General features: G+C 31.3%; 3 protein-coding genes across 3 annotated transcripts; 1 reads left to right on the forward strand and 2 right to left on the reverse strand.

Moving 5' to 3' along the window:
* The first annotated feature begins 227 nt into the window (after positions 1–227).
* On the forward strand, positions 228–2,288 carry LOC119688017 (probable NADH dehydrogenase [ubiquinone] 1 alpha subcomplex subunit 12). Its single transcript, XM_038102623.1, has 5 exons — positions 228–247; positions 328–427; positions 529–706; positions 794–878; positions 2,126–2,288. The coding sequence occupies exons 2-5, from the start codon at positions 333–335 to the stop codon at positions 2,197–2,199; spliced, it is 432 nt and encodes a 143-aa protein (XP_037958551.1). The 5' UTR covers positions 228–247; positions 328–332; the 3' UTR covers positions 2,200–2,288.
* Positions 2,289–6,669: 4,381 nt separating this feature from the next.
* On the reverse strand, positions 6,670–9,131 carry LOC119662117 (serine-rich adhesin for platelets-like). The gene has a single exon (XM_038071672.1). It carries the CDS (start codon positions 9,045–9,047, stop codon positions 6,822–6,824), a length of 2,226 nt encoding a protein of 741 aa, XP_037927600.1. The 5' UTR covers positions 9,048–9,131; the 3' UTR covers positions 6,670–6,821.
* Positions 9,132–11,915: 2,784 nt separating this feature from the next.
* LOC119690011 (autotransporter adhesin BpaC-like) lies at positions 11,916–19,359 on the reverse strand. The gene is made up of 4 exons (XM_038104982.1): positions 14,899–19,359; positions 12,591–12,878; positions 12,242–12,526; positions 11,916–12,170 (listed from the first exon to the last, which is right to left on the reverse strand). The coding sequence occupies exons 1-4, from the start codon at positions 19,216–19,218 to the stop codon at positions 12,075–12,077; spliced, it is 4,989 nt and encodes a 1,662-aa protein (XP_037960910.1). The 5' UTR covers positions 19,219–19,359; the 3' UTR covers positions 11,916–12,074.
* Between the last annotated feature and the right edge of the window lie 349 nt (positions 19,360–19,708).

A 19,708-nucleotide genomic window follows, 5' to 3' on the forward strand; every position in this document is an offset into this window, starting at 1 on the left:
TTGCCCGAATCAAATGAAAACTTACATAATTATTTATGTATAAAAATTAATTAAAATTGTGTGTAAACACATACACATAAAACTATGTAATTAGTTTAAAAATTTAAAAAAACGAAATATACAAACAATTCCCAAGCAGAGATACTTTTCCATATTTTGAAAATGACATTTCGTCTGGAATGTTTTTTTCTCATCTTCCAACCTCAACACAGCTGTTAGCTGTCAAATTGCCACTCAACGAATAAAGGTAGTAAAGAGGAAATCAAAATAAATTTGCTTTAAACAATTTTATTCGATTTGGATATTAAATTTTAGTTATTTGTTTAGGCAAAATGGCTAAATATGTCGGTATCAACCGCTTGGGTAAGCTTTTCCAAATCATACGAGAAAATGGTGGTGTACGTGCCAGTTTAGCGAAATTATTTAGGTAAATCCAGAAAAATTACATTAGCTTATATAAGCGAATCAAAGTTTTGACAAAATTTGTTCAAATTTTAATTTATAAATGATAAAATACACTTCTTATAGGAATGATGAGTTAAAGACTGGCACTTTAGTCGGTGTCGATAAGTATGGCAACAAATATTTTGAGAATCCCTACTATTTCTATGGCAGAAACAGATGGGTTGAGTTTACTGAACATGTAAATTTAAATTATGATGGTTCTCAAATACCTGCCGAATGGTATGGCTGGATGCACTACAAGGTATACAAATTAAATCTGATGTTGCTTTTCTAATTCTATATAATAATTATTCACTGAAATTAATTTTATTATGTAAAACATTTCCAGACCGATTTGCCACCAACCCGTGACGGTAATCGCCCGAAATATGAATGGATGGCAGATCACAGTGAAAACTTATCAGGAACAAAAGGTTTGTATTATTTTAACTAAAAATTCCATAAATGATTTCTGCATGTTTAATTCAACTGCAAAAATATAACATTTTTATATGGAGCTATATATGTGCTTCAATTCAATGGGTTGTCGGTTAACTGCAGAAGTAAAGCATTTTTATATGGAGTTAAATGGGTGATTCAATTCAACGGATTATCGGTTAACCGCAAAAATATAATATTTATATATTTATATTAATATTTATATAAGGAGCTATATGCTATAGCTGCTTCAGTGGCGTAACTACATTTTTTAGGCCCATAAGCGAATTATAATGAAGGAGCTCCTACTAATATCTTTTTATACCCTTTACACGAAAAAGTGTAAAAAAGGTATATTAGGCTTGTGAAGATTTTCGTATCGTCTGTTTGAAGTCTGTTTCAGTATCTGAACAATGTGTCAATTTATTCTGTGTATCACAATTAGCAAAGGCATTATTTAAATCGTTTATTCCTTCAGTTTTGTTTTCATTTATTTTAAGAAAATTGTCTAGTTTTGGTAATTTCTTTAATGTTAATAATGAATGCATAAATTTATAATGGGGCCCCCTAAGTTCGGGGGCCCGAAAGCGCTGCTTCCAGTCGCTTCCCTGTAGTTACGCCACTGAGCTGCTTTAACTCAATGGGTTGTTGGTTAACTACAAAAGTATAATATTTATGTATGGAGCTATATAGGAGCTTAATTACAAAAATTATTATATGCAAAGAACATCAATATGATTTCATATATTCATAAATTTGAGTTAAATTTATTTTAACTTTATTTTATTTATTATGATTTTGCTTTAAAAACACATTTACAACTGCTTTATAGTAGCAGGTTTATATTCCGAAGTCACTTGTAAACAATATTAAAATACCGCTTACAACTTATATCGAAGTTCCGTCAATTGTTAAAAAAGAGTCATAACAACAACAAAATCGCCACGTCTACTTGCATTGCAATGTCCCCGTTTAAGTGTTTATAATATTTCAACAATATTTTTTGCCAATCGTAATTTTATTTATTCGTTTATTTGCCATTTGAATAAACTAACATATTTAGTGGACTCTAAAATCGGCTTACTTTTTCCAATTAAAAAGATTTTGCCTTTACATATCTCTTTTGTTTAAGCAAATGAAAAGTGTAGCTAAAAGTGGCGCTATATGGCTATAGCTAATTTCTAGATGGTGTACATAGTTATATATATATTTTTATTATCTCTTCTATTTTTATTATTTTTAGAACAATACATGCCGTTCACCACAACTCGCCCCAAAATTGAAGCTTGGAATCCAAATAATGGCAAGAAAAATTAAGGAATGATCGAGAAAAGTGTAGAATAATATTACTAATTAACAAAATTTACTTTATTTCCAAGAAAATAAAGATCAGTTTTATTTTAAAACGTTTGTTTTTATTTAATTTATTACTGTTAATAAGAAATATATATAACATAAATTTAAAATTCATATAATCATTTATGGATTTACATATTGAAAGTAATTCTTAAATATGTCGAAATAAATATAGACATATAATATATATATCTAAAGCACGAAATATAACTCTTTACTGATTTATGAATTAATAGCAATATTTACATAATTCGAAAATAGACATAACAATTTATATCTAAAATACATACAATAGCTCTATGAATTTTCTATCTATTTAAAAACAATGTTTATATAAATCGAATATGCATATACATATATATATAAACAAGTAATATTATCAATATTATTGTTATGACAATATTAGTTTTAATGTTTATGAAAATGAATAGCAATGTTTGCATAAACTGAATATATATAATATAAAGATGTTTTCAGAACAGATAATATAAATCTATATATATTTATAAATCAAAAGCAATATTTACATTAACTGAATTTAAAATAAAAACATCTCTAAAACATATAGTATAATATTTCACAGATATATAAAATAAAACGACATTTACATAAATCGAATGTAGATAAAACATATATCTAACATACATAATATAATATTTAACAGATATATAAAAATAATATCGATATTTACATGAATTAAATGTAAACACAAAAAGTTATTAAAATTCAATATTTTAAGCGTTGATCCTAAGCAACGATCTATTGACATTATTATACCGGGTACATATTAACTTCAAGATCGTTCTTCTATGCATTAGTAGTTATATTACATTTTTAATCAGATAGTAGCATGTCCAATTGATTTTTGTTTGAACGTGGACAGCCACGAAATGTTGTATTTATATTAGATTTGTATTTAGTAGATTTTAAGTATTTACTTATTATTATCGTTATTCATTTGTTTAAATTTTCGTTTTAGAACATTGTGTTCTTCATTATTAGGCATTACAATACATTCATTGTGTTCTTCATTATTATGTATTACAAGGCATTCATTGTGTTCTTCGTTAGAAATTTTTACACATTCATTGTAACTGATATCACTTGCATTTCCACCATAGTAAATAATATTATCTGTACCGAATTCGCGATCCATGTTTGATAATGATATATATATGCTATTATCACTACTGTTAGGGGGTTCAAAATGATTATTTAATGGTCCTGATAGAGTTTGTGATACATTGGTTGATTGTAATGATGTACTTTGCTTAGGCAGCACTTTACTTTCAAGTGATTTGGAACTATCATTTATTTGGTCAGATGCGTTTTCTAATAACCAATTACTTTCCGTGGTCAACCAGTTACCATTGGGGGCATTATGCGATGTGGAACTATCGTGTAGCGGATGGGATGCTGTTTCTGATAAATAGTAGTTTGTTAGTAGTGAATTGTTTGGAGTAGTCAGATAATTACTATCGGGCGATACGGGAATATGTGGTGATAGGCGTGGTGTTGTGTGTGCTAAATTTAATATTAAAGAGGAATTGCTTTCACTATCTGATAAGTTATTATTACTATGATTATTAAAAGATCCATGCCCATCAATTCGAGTACTGGATATTGCTTGTGATGCATTGCTTTTAAGAGATGAACTGCTTTTTGTTGTCAGCAAACTGTTATTGAGAGATTCTGATATTAGTGACGAATTGCTATCACTATCCATGAAGCTAGTATCGTTGTCGGCATTAAGAGATGCAGACCTATCACTAAATGAAACATATGTTGTTTGTGATACATTGCTTATATCTGATGAACTTCCAGAATTGTATAATACTGGACGCGATGTTGTTTCATATACATTGCTTATTGATTGTGTATAATTTTTGTTAGCCATCACACTCCAATAACGTGGATCAGAATTTTTGCTTAATGGACGGTAAGCTGTTTGTGATTCAATGTTTGTTAGTATTGGACTATTTCCTTTAGCTTCCAATACACTTTTGCATACTTCCACACCTAACGCATTTCCAATCTCACGTAATTTCTTTATTAGATCGGATTCTTTTTGTAGTATGTTGTCCATCAGTGATGAACTGCTTACCGTAACCTGCAAGCTGGTATTTGATAATATACAACTATCACTAACTGAACTGTCTACACTGCTTTGGATAACAGACATTTCACTATTACGTTTCTCAGCTAAAGCTTTGGTAAGCACTAATAAGTCTTTTCTGAACGATTTGTCTTGCGACTTCTTTTTCTTTTTGAAAAATTTAATTAAGTTCTCCTGGGATAATTGGTATTCATAATGACTTTGTACTAAGTTTGCAAAACTTTCCAAAAGATTTGCATAGCTCGTAGTATCAACGGCAATAACACCAGTATTTAAAGCCATTACTAATTCACGGTTCGTAGAAATTTTTATGATTTTAATAAAATATATTAATTCTAATCTAGCTGGTTGAACCACGTTACATATATTTACTGTTATTCCAACGGTTATTTCTTTGAAAAATGTTCTGTTTTATCAGCTTAACGACATTGCCAGATAGACAAAACGGAACTATTGAGAACAGTGAAGTGTCGCATAGTTTTAAGTGAAAAGTAATCATTTTATTACTGGAACATATGCTACTATATTTATGCGAATCTTAAAATCTTTTTTAACACAAATTGTAGAATCAAGAATACTCACGCATGGAAGGGCAACGTAATGTCAATATTCATAGACATCTTAACTCCTCAACAGTTCATGAGGAAACTAAATGACAAGCCGAAAATTATTCTAACCGGCTCCAGAGACATATAGACAAAGAAGCTAGCAGACTTCTCAATAACACAGGCCTACTCCGACTTCTATTCCGACTTCAATGAAAGAAGCCACACGATCTAATTGTCAGTTAACTTAAAGTAAGGGTTTTAAAAACCTTACGAATTACTCGTTAGTTTTCATGTAACTAGTTGTAGTGTTAACACCCGTTGTTATGTACAACTCCGACGTAGCCGTTCCCAAACCCGACTGAAAACGAAGGAGGGAACACGACCACCTAGTCTGAATAGCTTTTGAACACCCTAGCAACGCAGGAAGTAGGTGAGGACAAACAACTCTTTCAGAACCCGTAACAAATATGAATCAAAACCACAGCAGAACTATTTCTCCACGGTGTAATCGGTTCACGGCTAATTCCACATCGGATCACCGTAATAACCTAACCTAATTGCCATATAAGCTGATTATTCAGATATACCATATTTTATAAAAAAAATTTTGTTTATTTAATAATTAAACGTACAATAAACATTACTAGCAATAAAAATTACTGACCAAATAATATTTTAATTAAGGTTCTATATAAATTCAATCATTGATATTTTCAAAATTGGTACCAATCAGATATTTTTATTCACCAATGCAACCGGCTGGTTCTAATAAGCCCACCTTTTTGTACACAATTCTGAAGAATATGGAATTAAAACAGCTTTTATAGCTAATTGCAGTTGCTTCATGACAATATATACCCGAAAGTCATCGTTTCTATATATTTAAGCATTATCAATAGAACCTTTCACTACCAATTACTATTGTGTTTTTTTATAATACAATATTAATTTATACACTTTTATTATATATACACACCGATGATGGGATCGGAACCTTTTTGTGGACTAGGATATAGTACGTTCCTTTCTCTCATAAAAATAAAGGAGAACTCGAATAAAAAGGATTACTGATACTGGATGATATACAATCCAAATCACTTATTGGTAACTATAACAATAAGAGAAACCCGGATTGTTTAAATCTATGAAAAGAAAAACTTAGAATCATCACAGGAATCCTAACAGGGCACTATAAACTAAAATACCACCTTATAAGACTTACGGGTATACTTACGGATGCAAACTGTAGATTCTGTGAAGAGAATGAGGAGTCGTCCACACATGTGCTGTTAGAATGTCCCGCGCTAATGCACATACGGAATAGGCTACTAGGAATGTATATTCTTACCGAAGAGGCAATAAAACTCTGTAAAGTAGGTTTTATACTACTTTTTATTGACGCAACGGGACTTAGAGACCTACTCTAAACCCAGAAGGAGGCACAATAGACGCGACGGTCACAGTGCCACATCCCCTAACAATGTACTCATATCTCATATTTTTTGGAGAACAAAACAAACTCAACTCAAGGATTTATAAGGTCAAGACTTATAATAAGATTAAATAAAAAATTATTAAAAAAAAAAACAAAATCAAAACAGTATAGAATATTTTGTTAACAGAATTAGTTTAATTTTTACTTTTATTCTTACACTTTTATTTAATAAATAACACATATATAATACATATATAATTATAAAGTTTATTTAATACATTACTCACATTTAAACTGAAACTTTTAATTACATGAATAACATACATATATATGTGTGTATATAAATGTATATATATAAAGCTAAAGTAAGTTATATCATTTTATGTTCTCTAATCAAGTATATAAGTTCGTTAAGATATAAAATAACTCGATTAATCCTTTATGGACATATAAATAAAAATCAATATGAATACGAATGATCGATCTATTGCGTTTGTGACGCCTTAGCTATAGCTAGTTTCTTATATTTTATACGAATAACACTGCATTTTTGGTTGATAGTAACACGTATTTCACGCTCAGTAGCTTTTGACATCACCATCACGCAATGAGTGATATCAGCTACTGTATCTGGATCCAATTTTTTAAATATTTGACGTGGGAGATCCCCAGTCCCTGCTCTCTGAAATCCACTTAGGGAATGTGTAGCTAGCGTTTCCTCACCGAAAATTAGTACGAGCAGTGCACGTGTTGCATTTGATGCCGGTTGCCAAATTATTCGCTCAAATGCACTTCGTTTTATTTCTGTACCATTTGGTCCAATAACAACAAAATGTCCACGTGTTGTATTTTTGAATTTCGGAAAATGATATTTGTCTTCTTCATGCATTTGAAAATATTTACGTTTCAAAATATTGTAGTCATTTCTCGTAGGCCACTCATATTTATTACCCGCTAATAGTAAGGCTGTATCGAGTTGCCGTTTGTCATAATTAAGGCAATGCGGATCTACATTAAATTCTTCACAGAGTTCCGTAGCTAAATAATTTTCATTGTCATTTATCTGTAAGTGAGTATCTCTTACGTAATCCATAACGTTCGTATTGGATTGCCCGTAATTACCCATTGATGATTGTAATACATTTATTGTTGGTGATAAACTAGTTTCTCCAGATAGCGAGCTACCATTAGACGATATGGAATTAACTCTGAACGAGCGAGATGGATTTTCTGATGATTTTGCTGTTAGTGATGGACTGCTTTTTTGGGATAGCACGCTGCTCTGTGGCGAGTTGGAATTTAAACCCCACAAACGCGATGCCGTTTCAAATAAATTATTAAATTGTGATGAGTTACTTTCCAAGTCATCATTATCGATTTTATATAATGCGGAGCAATCTTCAAGCTGATCGACTGGATGTGATAAGTTGGATGATGGACTAGGTGATGGACTGCTTTTCCTGGACAACAAACCACTACTAGATGATGTGGAATTATCTATTAACGATTGTAATGCAATTTCTAATGAATTTGTCGTCGACGATGGACTGCTTAGATTGTTACTATTATAAGATACGGCACTATCTCTTAGTAATTGCAATGCACTTTCTGACAAATGGGTTGTTGGTGATGGACTGTTCTCCCTGGACTGACAGTTCCTATTAGACGATTTAAAATTGTTTGCTAAATAGGGAAATCCAATTTCTGATAAATTGGTTGTTGGTGATGGGCTGTTTTCTTCAGACAACAAGTTACTATGTGGCGATTTAGAGTTGACTTCTAATGAACACGGCATTATTCCAAACAAATTATTTAGTAATACAGCATTATTTTTCAAGTCTTCATCGTTTAACCCTTGCAGTGTAGAGCTGTTTTCAGATGAATGGCATGGTTTTTTGAATAAATTATTTGTTCGTGATGGACTGATTTCTCCAGACACCAAATTATTACAAGACGATTTGGGATTGACCTTTAACGAATGCGATGCAAAACTATTTTCTATGTCGTCTATGTTGACATCACCTAATATAGCACTATCTTTTAATATATCGGATGAAGTATGTGAAAAATTGTTTGGTTGTGATGTAGTGCATTCCTTATCCAGCACTTCAAGGGATTTGGAATTAATTTCTAATTGGTGTGCCTCAGTTTCTGATAAATTATTTAATAGTGATAAATTATCTTCCGTAGTCATCAAGTCAGTATTGCTCATTTGATGTGAGCTATTATTCATTTTATGGGCTTTAGTTTGTTGCATATTGATTTCAAGTGATGGAGTGCTTTTCTCAGACAGAATGTTACTATCGGGCGATTTTAAATTAGTTAAAAGAGATAATTTATATTGAGCCCTCAAGTTATCATCGCTATTAAGTAGTTTCAATAAATTGGTTGCCTCTATTAATTTTCTTTTCTGATCCAATACAGCATTGTTATATGCTTCAGTGCGTTTAGCTCTATCAAAGTTCAATAAGCTACTCTGATTTAGTGGGTAAGCCAAATTATCTCCATTATTTTTTTGGTACAATTTTTCCGAATACTCCATATCGATTTTTTTCAACAGATTCATATTGAAGTGTTTAAGTGGGTCGTGGTGCTCTAACGTATATGTCATATGTTGAAGTAGTTCAACATAATTTCTATTCCATTCGTTCGTATTATTCACAGGCTTACTATTATTAAACTCAAACAGCAATTTACTTAAATCAGACATTTTAACGAAATTATTTTGTTAATTTTTTAAAATTTGCTCACCAATTCACACTATACCATGTGTTCAGTTATTATTGCGGGTTATAAATAATATGTTTTTAACATGAGTTGCACATATAACGGCTATATGGTATTACCAGTTAAAACTTATCACAAGTTAGAACTTTTGAACATTGCAATAATAAAAATATTTTATCATTTATCTATGCTGTGGAGTACTCGAAAGGGGTTACGATTTAAGATCCCCTAAAATATTTAACATCATTTTACATTAGACGTAATTAATTTTTTCAATTAAATGTTTATAATCTTATCTTAGTATTTTATTCCAAATTAATTCCAAACAAATATTATATAATAATAGTGAAAATGAGAGAGCAACATTCTAGACAAAGTCTAACCAGTGTAGAAAGAGAGTATTAAAGAGATTTGTAGTTTGCATCTTAACGAGGCGTGAAGTATATAATATAAAAAAAATCCAAAAATTATTATTAAATTATAAAAAAAAATATATTAATAATACAATTAATATTTTTAATTATGTGTAGGTTAGATTAGGGTAATTTGTACCAGCGCTGCAAAGGGATACACTTCGGCCTATAAGCCCATTGCACTACCGTATAAGAAAAAAACTCAAAGGCTTATAATCACTTTGAACAATTGGCAAAGCTTATAATACTATTTAAGGAGAGATCTTGCAGTTAAACAAAATCCTCAAAAAGGGAAAGCCATCAAAGTGGTAAGACGGCACCGTTCATGTGCCGGACAAAAACAAAACAGATGGGAAGCACTGTCACAAGCAAGATTCATTCTTCTAGCATAATTATCTAATCTGCAATGATCACAGCCTAACACCAGACTAATATCTCTATGAGGTATCTCAATTGATAACATGTAATTCAATGCAAATATGTGTTATCGGATTGTGGTTGTTACCCACCCGAACACTCGAAAACTGCTAATTACACAGTTCTTGACCAATCGCTTACTATTTAGGAGTTGCTCTTTGATCTTAAAGTTGGGAAAAACTCAATTTTTTTTCCATATTTTTAATTTATTTGGTCCCAACGCATGTTTTTTTAATTTACAAATTTAATAATCAAATTAATACTAATATATTACGTATTAGTTTTTAATATGATTAAATTCGGCTTACAATTTATCTCTTCAAAGTTCTATAACTCGAAAACTAACAGTGGAAACACAGTGGAAAATATTGTTCGAAAAAGTTGTGTTTTTAAATGCGCATACCAAGGAAATCGGAATTCATCGCGTATGTATGTTGTTACCCGTTGTTTGTGTTATATGCGCTTACATTCGAACATACAACTCTTGCTCAAGTCTAGCTATTACAGATGACAAGATGATAATGTAATATTTACACTTTATTTAGCACATGAGAATATAATATTTGGATTCGGATTATTTGGATTGGATTGGATTGAATAACTTTTAGTTATTTAAAGTTTGAATTGATTTGTGTTTGAACTCGAAAAATTTCGAACATAATACGCTCTTACATTCGAACATAAAACAAAACTATAATGTGATATTTACTCTTTATTTAGCTCATGAGTACATATCATTAGGATTGCTCTAAACTTTAAGTTATTTAAAGTTTGAATAGATTTGTGTTTGAACTCGAAAAATTTCGAACATAACATGGGTTTCCAGCATATGCTGTTATACATATTTGTATAAAATATAATAACAATTAAATAAAATAGAAAGAAAATGTACTGTTCGAACTCCTCAACGTTCGAACATTAAAAATGATCGATCTTAATATGCCGATTCGAATATACTTGAGTTGCTCGAACACTTTGAATTCCTATCTCAAATACATCATAGTAAATATTTTGATGAAGACTGCTGTGAAATAGATAATTATTATATTTGCAGAATATTGGATGCGTCCTATAGACGTCCTATAGTAGATAATAGAAAATTAAAAAAATTTTTTTTTTGCAATAAGTGTGAATGACAATTTATTTATTTTGTTTTGTTTTACAATTTTTGTATTTGTTTCATTTATTTATAATTTAAAACCGAATATGAATACGAATGTATGTATATATATAATATTACATATAGCATTCATATATGTAATACATATTCACATAATATTAAAAAATCAAGATTGTGTCATAATTATGTATTCATTTAACATGTTATCAAGAAATATATAAACATGTATATTTATATATATATTTACAGTCATATACATAAATACATATATTTATATTTTTAAATTCTCTTTATAGCAATAATTACAATCAATTAATTAATAATATTACATTTATAATTAAAACAATTACAATTTGATTTATATGGTCTGATATGTATATGGCATGTATAAATATAATACAATATATGATATATATAACATAATTAGGTACGACCATATTTACATATACAATATATTCAATTATCATTTTCAACATATATATATATTTATATATATATATATATTATGTCATATTAAGCACATTAAAAAGTTAAAAACAGCTTCTTATCTGTTAAGGCTAATACTAACATCCATTTCGCACAATGGATGTTGAGATTTTGTGCGAAATTAAATTGGATATTAGTAGGTATTGGCACTAGGGTTTATCATTATACATATAAACATATACATATGAGTACTATTTCTAAGTCGTGTTTATAACTATAGATATATGTGTATTTTAAAATAATTATTTTATACATAATATAGTCTTAATTTTATATATATTACATATATATATAATAAAACATATTATGTTTATATTAAATTATATTTATATATATAATGCAATATATTATATTTATATTATATTACATTTAAAAATATAATAAAAAATAATATATGCATATAATACAAATAAGTACGATCATATTAACATAGACGTACGTATATACCTAAGTATAAATTTATTATTACGAGTATTTTATTATTGAGGACATTCAGTTTTCACAACATTGATTTCTCTTATCAACCATATCTTCAAATTAAAAGATATTTGTTCTCACAAATTTCCTTGGCTTATTAGAACTCTAATTTCTTGATCTGTTCCTGCAAGCCACTGCGATACTGTTCAAATTTACTTACAAGTAATTTTTCCATACCTTTTACATAGTTTTTCTGAAAATTTCAAGCAAATAAAATGTTAGATATATAAATTAATATATAAATAAATATATATATATATTTACATATTGTAAATAATCGTCGCTTAGAAATGTTCGGATTTTTTTAAAAGCAGTCCGCAGTTGAAGAAAGTTACACGTTTTCATAATTATCGAAGCCTGGTAAAGTAAGGCACTATGTGATACAAAGCATAGAAGATTATCATATACATCCGGAGGAGTGAAAATAGTTTGATCCTTATTAAAAATCACAAAATGTACTTCATTTTTTGTGGTCAAGTAATGTACAAGCACCCATTCTTTTACGGATGGAATTTCTTCTTTGATGCGTGGAACATCAAGATCGAACATCTGTAATTATATTCAATTTTTTTATTAATAATTATAACATAAACATTCATAAATATTTATTTACTTTTTGTAAGCATGCTATTTCTACTTTTTTTAATTCTTTTAATGCATCCTTGTAATTATTAACAGATTTAAGAATGTAACCAGGTCGAAGAAAACGGTTATCACGCACAAATACTTCTTCCAAAATTATTTTCTTTTCCTCCACATTACTAGCGAATATTAAATCTTTAGCATTGATGACAGCAAATGATATTCCAGTATCCTTAAAATTTGTCTGATACATAACTATTGCCCATCTATTCTTTAGGTCACCCATTTGTATAATTTCGCTTTGTTTTCTTTTAATACTCTGAAATGGAAAGTTTTTATGTACGATACTTAAATACATATTTATTTACATTTTGATAATATAGCAAAAAAAATTTTGAACTAATTAGGTCCACTTTCCTATTATTGATTAATATTTTCTTAATAAATAAAATTTATATTTAATGAGATCGGCGACTTTTTGAGAAAGAGAGTTACAGTTGTGATGGGCCGAATATAACTCCTACAGCACAGAGAAGTCATCTTTTAATTAGAAAATATCAAGCTGTTGTCTCTTGAGAACATTATTGCAGTAAAAACATGGTCTTAAAAAATACTATTTTTCAATATGAAAAAAGAAAGCGTGTATACAATAATGGGAAGTCTATAATTTATTACGTAATGGAACTGGGAATGTTTTTCTTACTCGACTGTAGAAGTGAAACTGAAGATTATTGATCAAGTGACCGGCTCTCTTTTCTCTTTAAACCGTTGAATGAATTAATAAATCTTATTTTGTTAAAATACTTCTTTGTGTGATATTGTTTAACTAGAGCTAATAACTATTTAAAATATCTATGAAAGTCTTCTACTTTCATTATGCACAAAACTTATGCGATGTTTACACTGGCTACACTTAGGTAGGATTTTCCTGTTCAAATGCAAATACTAATTATTTCCGAATTTTATATTCAAACAAATATGTTATGTGTGTCTTAGTGAATAAGTGCAATAGAATAACACAAAGTCTCAAACTTGCCATCTCCATTCAATTGACCTTTGGACCCACTTCATTAAAGTGACCAGATTTCTTCATCTGGAGGCAGGTTAACGTTAAATAAAGTCCAACCCATCCTCATTCCCTCCACCATCACCACAAATCACTACCCATCCACTTCCCTATCCATGTAATCGTCGTGTGTATCGTTTCTAGTTATCTGTTTACAGGTCCCAGCGGGTTACAACAACACCAACTAAACTGTCTGATGATATTACTCCAGATATTAAGTTTTAAATTTTCGAAATTTTAGATATATAAAACTGTGTGACAAAAATTATATTAATTATATTTTTCTCTTTTTTGAAGACCAGGACACCAAATTATGAAACAAATCACTTGGGTGTGTTCGCGTTGTAGTGGAAGGTAGAATGTCAATGTGCGGAGCGGCGACTGTTCCGAAATACCTGTAAACTTCTAATTATAGTTGTTTTGTGTTGGTGTGTTTTGGGTTGTAATTTTAATTATATTATTTTGTAATTTGTTTTTGAATTTGTTACACCCGGGTAGATGTATTTAAATCCACTGGAGATGTGTTTTGGGTATAGGACTATACCCACTGAGCTAATTGGCAACTGAAGGTCTGGACACCAAATTATGAAGTAAATATCTGTTTACTGAGCTGATATTTACAACCCGTTTTATCTCAGCTATCTGGATCTCTAGCAATAACAGGTTAAAGCTCAAAAAGGTTTAATAAAAAATTTTTATTTTAAGAGACACGAATTTCGTGTTTGAAGAAACTTGCTATGAATAAATAAATAAACATTTTTCTTTAAATATTATTGGAAGGTAGTTTCCATCTCAAAAATAGATTTTCTTCAATTCAATTTTTAGACAAAAACTTTTCATATATATTTAAAGAATCCCACTATTTGGCAAAAGAGAAAGGGAATTTAGAAAAGTATGTCTGAGGCATTAATATTTATTTATTTATTTAAAGCAAATTAACTGAAGACTAAAAATTCATATTACTTAAAATAAAAATTTTTTAATAACCCTTTAAAACACTAACTTTTATACCTTAACTCGTTGATTGAAGAATTAAGCTTAAGAGCCCCAAATTAGCATTATTGAGAAATCCTAAAAGAATATTTAGTGTTGGAAAAGGATTATACAATAATGATTATATATACGTACATCAGTACCAAAACGTTTTAAAATTGAGAATATATTCACCATTAAAATAAGCAAATCCTATCTTTAAAATGTGTGTCTATATTATAATATAATAACAGTCTTTTTTATTATACATTATGTATTATTCTTTTAAATCTATAGTTACCCCTTTTTCTAATATCCGTTTACATTCCTCCAATTTGCTCATGCAGTCTATCATTATAGCTGGTCCATAAATTATTTTATATGGAGTTAATGTCGTTTTTGTTTTTGTAACATAAATTTCTCGAGTCTTTGCACCATCATGTTCACTTGTGAAGACTCGAGATATAATGACATTTCCTTTCTGAAATTGTAAATGCATACAAAATGGATTTTTATTAGGAAATCCTCTTAAAACATAATACTTTTCCTTTTCAATTAATGGTTCAAATATGTTAGCTTTTATTTTATTCATTATTGTTTTATCATCAAAAATTGCTAAGCTTTCAACAGCAGTGCAGCTTATAACAGAGTTTTCAATAGCAGCATGAAAAGCGGCAAAACCAAAAGCTGCAGCACTATTATCAGCAACGTTTTCAGCCTTAATAAAATTGATAGCAGCGCTATAAACGGCAGCGCTGTAAGCAGAAGCGCTATAAGCACCTACATAATTAGATGTTGAACTATTAACAGCGATCGTGTTAACAGCAACACTTTTACCAAGACTATCAGTTGCAGTTCTTTTCGTAGCAACTTTATTGGTAGCAATTCCATTAGTTGTAGCTCTATTGACAGCAACGTCGTAATCAGCAGTGCTGTTACTAACAGAATCAAATTTAGCATCAAAATTAGCATCAAATTCAGCATCAAAATCAGCATAAAATTCAGCATCAAATTGAGCAGCAAATTCAGCGTTAAATTCAGCATCAAATTCAGCATCAAACCCATCAGCGGAATAAACAGCAGCACTATTAGCAGTAGTACTAATACTAGCGACACTGTTTGTAGCAACACTTTTAACAAAACCTTCTTTATTAACAACTCCATTGGTTGCAGCGTTATAAGTATCTGCAGAATAAACAGAGGTACCATAGCCAGTAGTACTTTTAGCAGCAGCATTATTACCGGAAATACTAGTAGCAGCAACACTATTTACAGCAGCCTTGTAAGCAGCAGCATTATATATACCAGCACTATTAGCAGCAGTACTGATGCCAACAGTATTATTAACAACACCTTCTATAATAGCAATTTTTTTTGGTACAGCTTTATTATTAGGAACTCCATGAATAGTAATGCTATCAGTAACAGTACTATTTACAGCAATACTATTAGTAGCACTATTATTAACGGTAGTGCTATTAACTATAGTATTGTATTTAGTATCTTTAAAATCTTCGTTAGCAGCGACTCTATTATCAGGTGAACTAGTAGTAGTAATGCTATGTTCAGCAGCAGTATTACAGACATCAGTACCATTACCATCACTACTATTACCAGTAGTGCTACAAGCTTCAACACTATAAACAATAGCATCATTCTTACCAGCTCTATTGGTTGCAATAGTACTAGTAGCATCGCCAAAAAAAGAACCGCTATAAGCAGTAGTACTATCAGCAGGAATATTACTTGTAGCAATATTAGGAACTACAGTCCTTTTGGTTGGAGTAGCACTGGAATCAACAACACTATTAGCATTACTTTTGTCAGAAGTACCATTCGTAGCAATATTATTAACAACGGCGCTATTGTGAGCAGTATTACGAACAGCACTATTATTAGGAGTAGGATTTTTAGCAGCAACTCTGTTTTCCAAAGCATTGTTAGCGAAAATATTAATTATAGCAGCGCTATTCTTAGCAGCATCATAAACAACAGGACTGCGGACAGCTGCACTAAGAGAAACACGATTTTTAACTGCATTGCTATTTGCAGCAATGTTATTAGCAGCAGTGTTATTAGCAGCAGCACTATTAGCAGCAGTGTTATTAACAGTAGCACTATTAGCAGCAGCACTATTAGCAGTAGTGCTAATAAAAGCAACCCTATTGGTACCAGCAGCATTAACAGCAGGACTATGAATAGCAGCATTATCGTTAACAATGACGTTATTATTTGGACCTATATTAGTTACAGGTACACTATAAGCAGCAGCACTGTGAGTAGTATCACAACCAGGAGTATTGTTAGTCACAATTCTATTAACAACAACGCTGTTAATAATAGCTTTATTGGGAGCTCCAGTATTAGTACCAATATTGTTAGCAGCAGTACTATGAATAGCAGCATTGTATGTATCAATGTTGCGTGAGGCAACAGAATAAACAACAGCATTATTAGCAACAGTTCTATTAGCAACAGTTCTATTAGCAACAGTTCTATTAGCAACAGGTCTATTAGCAACAGTTCTATTAGCAACAGTTCTATTAGCAACAGTACGCTTTACAGCAATATTATTAACAGAAGGGGTATAAGTTGTAATACTTTTACCTGCAGCACCATTAGCAGCTGTAATATTAATAGCAGCACCGTTAGGAGGAGTATTTTGTGCGGTAATACTATCAAAAACAGCTCTATTCGCAGCATGAGTGATGGTGGAAGTGTCATAGGCAGTAGAATAGTCTACAGCAGTACTATTAACAGAGGTACTCTTTACAGCAGCGGTATTAGTACAAACACTATAATCCCGGGGACAGTACGCAGTTGCATTATAAGGAGGAAAGTTGTATGCAACAGCGGGATGCACGGCAGTACTATTACCATTAGTAGTATTAGCAACACTGTTTGTAGCAGCACTATAATCAGAAGGGCAACCAGCAGGAGCACTATAAACAGCAGTGCTATGAGCAGCAGCGTTATGTGCAGCTGTAGAACTAGCAGCAGCACTATTAGAACCAAGACTATTAGCAGTAGCACTATTAGCAGCAGCAACATTACGAGCAGCAGTAGTATTAGCAGCTGTACTATTTGCATTAATATTGCGAATAGCGGCATTAGTAACAGGACTACAAAAAGCGGCAAGAAAAGCAGCAACTGTATTAGAATCAGCGCTATTAGAAGCAGCGCTAGTAGAAGCAGCGCTATTAAAAGCAGCGCTATTAGAAGCAGCGCTTTTAGAAGCAGCGCTTTTAGAAGCAGCGCTTTTAGAAGCAGCGCTTTTAGAAGCAGCGCTTTTAGAAGCAGCACTATTAGAAGCAGCGCTATTAGCAGCAGCAAGAAAAGCAGCTATATTATTTGCAGCCACAATTTTTTCATGAGGAGTATTATCAGGAATATGGTTACCAACAGCGCTGTTACTAGCGGCACCGTAAACAGTAGCAGCACAAAAAGCGGCAGCATTAAAAGCAGCGAAGCGGTAATCATCGGCTATGCGATATGCAGCAGAGTTAGTATTATCCATAATACTATTAACAGGAGCATTGCTGGTAGCAGCGCCAAATATGTTATGGTTATGAGCAGCTGCACCGAATGCAGAAGCATTGAAAGCAGGAGTGCTGTTAGCAGCAAATCTACGACGCAGCTCAGAATCATTTGCAACAGCATTATAAACAGCATTGTAATAAGCAGAAGTGTTACAAATAGCAGCGCGATAAGCATCAACATAAGCATTAGGATTATTATAAGCGGCATTGTTGTTGTAAGCGACATTGTTGTTATAAGCAGCACTGTTGTTAAAAGCAGCAATGTTATTAAAAGCAGCACTGTTGTTATAGGCAGCAATGTTATTAAAAGCAGCACTGTTGTTATAAGCAGCACTGTTGTTGTAAGTAGCAATATTGTTATAAGCAGCACTGTTGTTGTAAACGACATTGTTGTTATAAGCAGGTATATTGTTAAAAGCAGCAGCGTTGTTATCAGCAGCAGTATTGTTATGAGCAGCAGCGTTGTTATAAGCAGCAGTGTTGTTATGCGCAGCAGTGTTGTTATGAGCAGCAGTGTTGTTGTGAGCAGCAATGTTGTTATGAGCAGCAATGTTGTTATGAGCAGCAGTGTTGTTATGAGCAGCAGTGTTGTTATGAGCAGCAGTGTTGTTATGAGCAGCAGTGTTGTTATGAGCAGCAGTGTAGTTATAATCAGAGTTAGCATTGTAGGCAGCACTGTGATTATAAGCAACAATTTCAGCAGTAGAACGTTTTGCAGCTCCAGAACCTATAGTGTCATTAACGATCGCAGCGGAACGCTTCATAGCAGTACATTTACGGGCAGAAGTATGAGTAACATCATTAACAGGGGCGGCATTACTAACAGCAGCAAATAAAGCAGCCTCTTCAGCAGCAGCAGCTTTGGCCGCAATTGCTTTTGCAGCGGCAGCTTTGGAAGTGCTAGGCATGCAATCACTATCTATAGCAGCAACAGTTGTAGAATTATTGTTACTAGTTGCAGAAGCTCTATCAGATTTGTAGGTGCTAGCAAGATAAAGTGCGGGATTATTAGCAGCAGTCATAGCTGCTCCACTTGCTTGTTGAACAAGAGCATAATAATGAGCAAAAGTGTTGTTGGACATTTAAAATTATTATATTTTAAAAATGTGGTACGAAACAAATATTTCTTTTTAAAAACTTTAATGACGCGTTTTGTTTTGTTAAACTTACAATGACAACGAGAGACCCGTTTAGTTTAATTGTTATGCTGTTTTAAACTTACAATGACACCGAGAGGCCCGTTATCACATTCTTTAATATGAGAATGCAAAGGGGAATAGATAAAAGCCTGCAGTGTTGTAAGCAGTTTAGGTATATTAGATAATTGTTTATTACATTTTTAAAATTAATTAGAAAATTTTTTCTAATAAACCAATAAGCACTTTTTGAAGAAGGTTTTCTTTTATTTTCTTTTATCCGTAATAGTCATCATTAAAAAAAATCACCTCATAACTGTTATCATTCGCAATTTAAAATAAAACTCAAAAAATTATAATTGAATTTATTAAAAATAATTATTATTATGTGCGTTTTATTTTTTCACGCACAAATAACTCTTACGCTTACAATCTG

Source organism: Teleopsis dalmanni, chromosome X (genome assembly GCF_002237135.1).
Source record: "Teleopsis dalmanni isolate 2A chromosome X, ASM223713v2, whole genome shotgun sequence".
Lineage (NCBI taxonomy): Eukaryota > Metazoa > Arthropoda > Insecta > Diptera > Diopsidae > Teleopsis > Teleopsis dalmanni.

What these genes read in the sequence shown, in the direction of transcription:
- LOC119688017 (XM_038102623.1), top strand. Translation starts at nt 333, where the DNA reads ATGGCTAAATATGTCGGTATCAACCGCTTGGGTAAGCTTTTCCAAATC. An exon ending in AGTTTAGCGAAATTATTTAG is followed by an intron (nt 428 to 528) that starts GTAAATCCAGAA and finishes CACTTCTTATAG; the next exon opens with GAATGATGAGTTAAAGACTG. An exon ending in ATGGCTGGATGCACTACAAG is followed by an intron (nt 707 to 793) that starts GTATACAAATTA and finishes AAACATTTCCAG; the next exon opens with ACCGATTTGCCACCAACCCG.
- LOC119662117 (XM_038071672.1), bottom strand. Translation starts at nt 9,047, where the DNA reads ATGTCTGATTTAAGTAAATTGCTGTTTGAGTTTAATAATAGTAAGCCT.
- LOC119690011 (XM_038104982.1), bottom strand. Translation starts at nt 19,218, where the DNA reads ATGTCCAACAACACTTTTGCTCATTATTATGCTCTTGTTCAACAAGCA. An exon ending in AACGGATATTAGAAAAAGGG is followed by an intron (nt 12,879 to 14,898) that starts GTAACTATAGAT and finishes TTTCCATTTCAG; the next exon opens with AGTATTAAAAGAAAACAAAG. An exon ending in AAATAGCATGCTTACAAAAA is followed by an intron (nt 12,527 to 12,590) that starts GTAAATAAATAT and finishes ATATAATTACAG; the next exon opens with ATGTTCGATCTTGATGTTCC.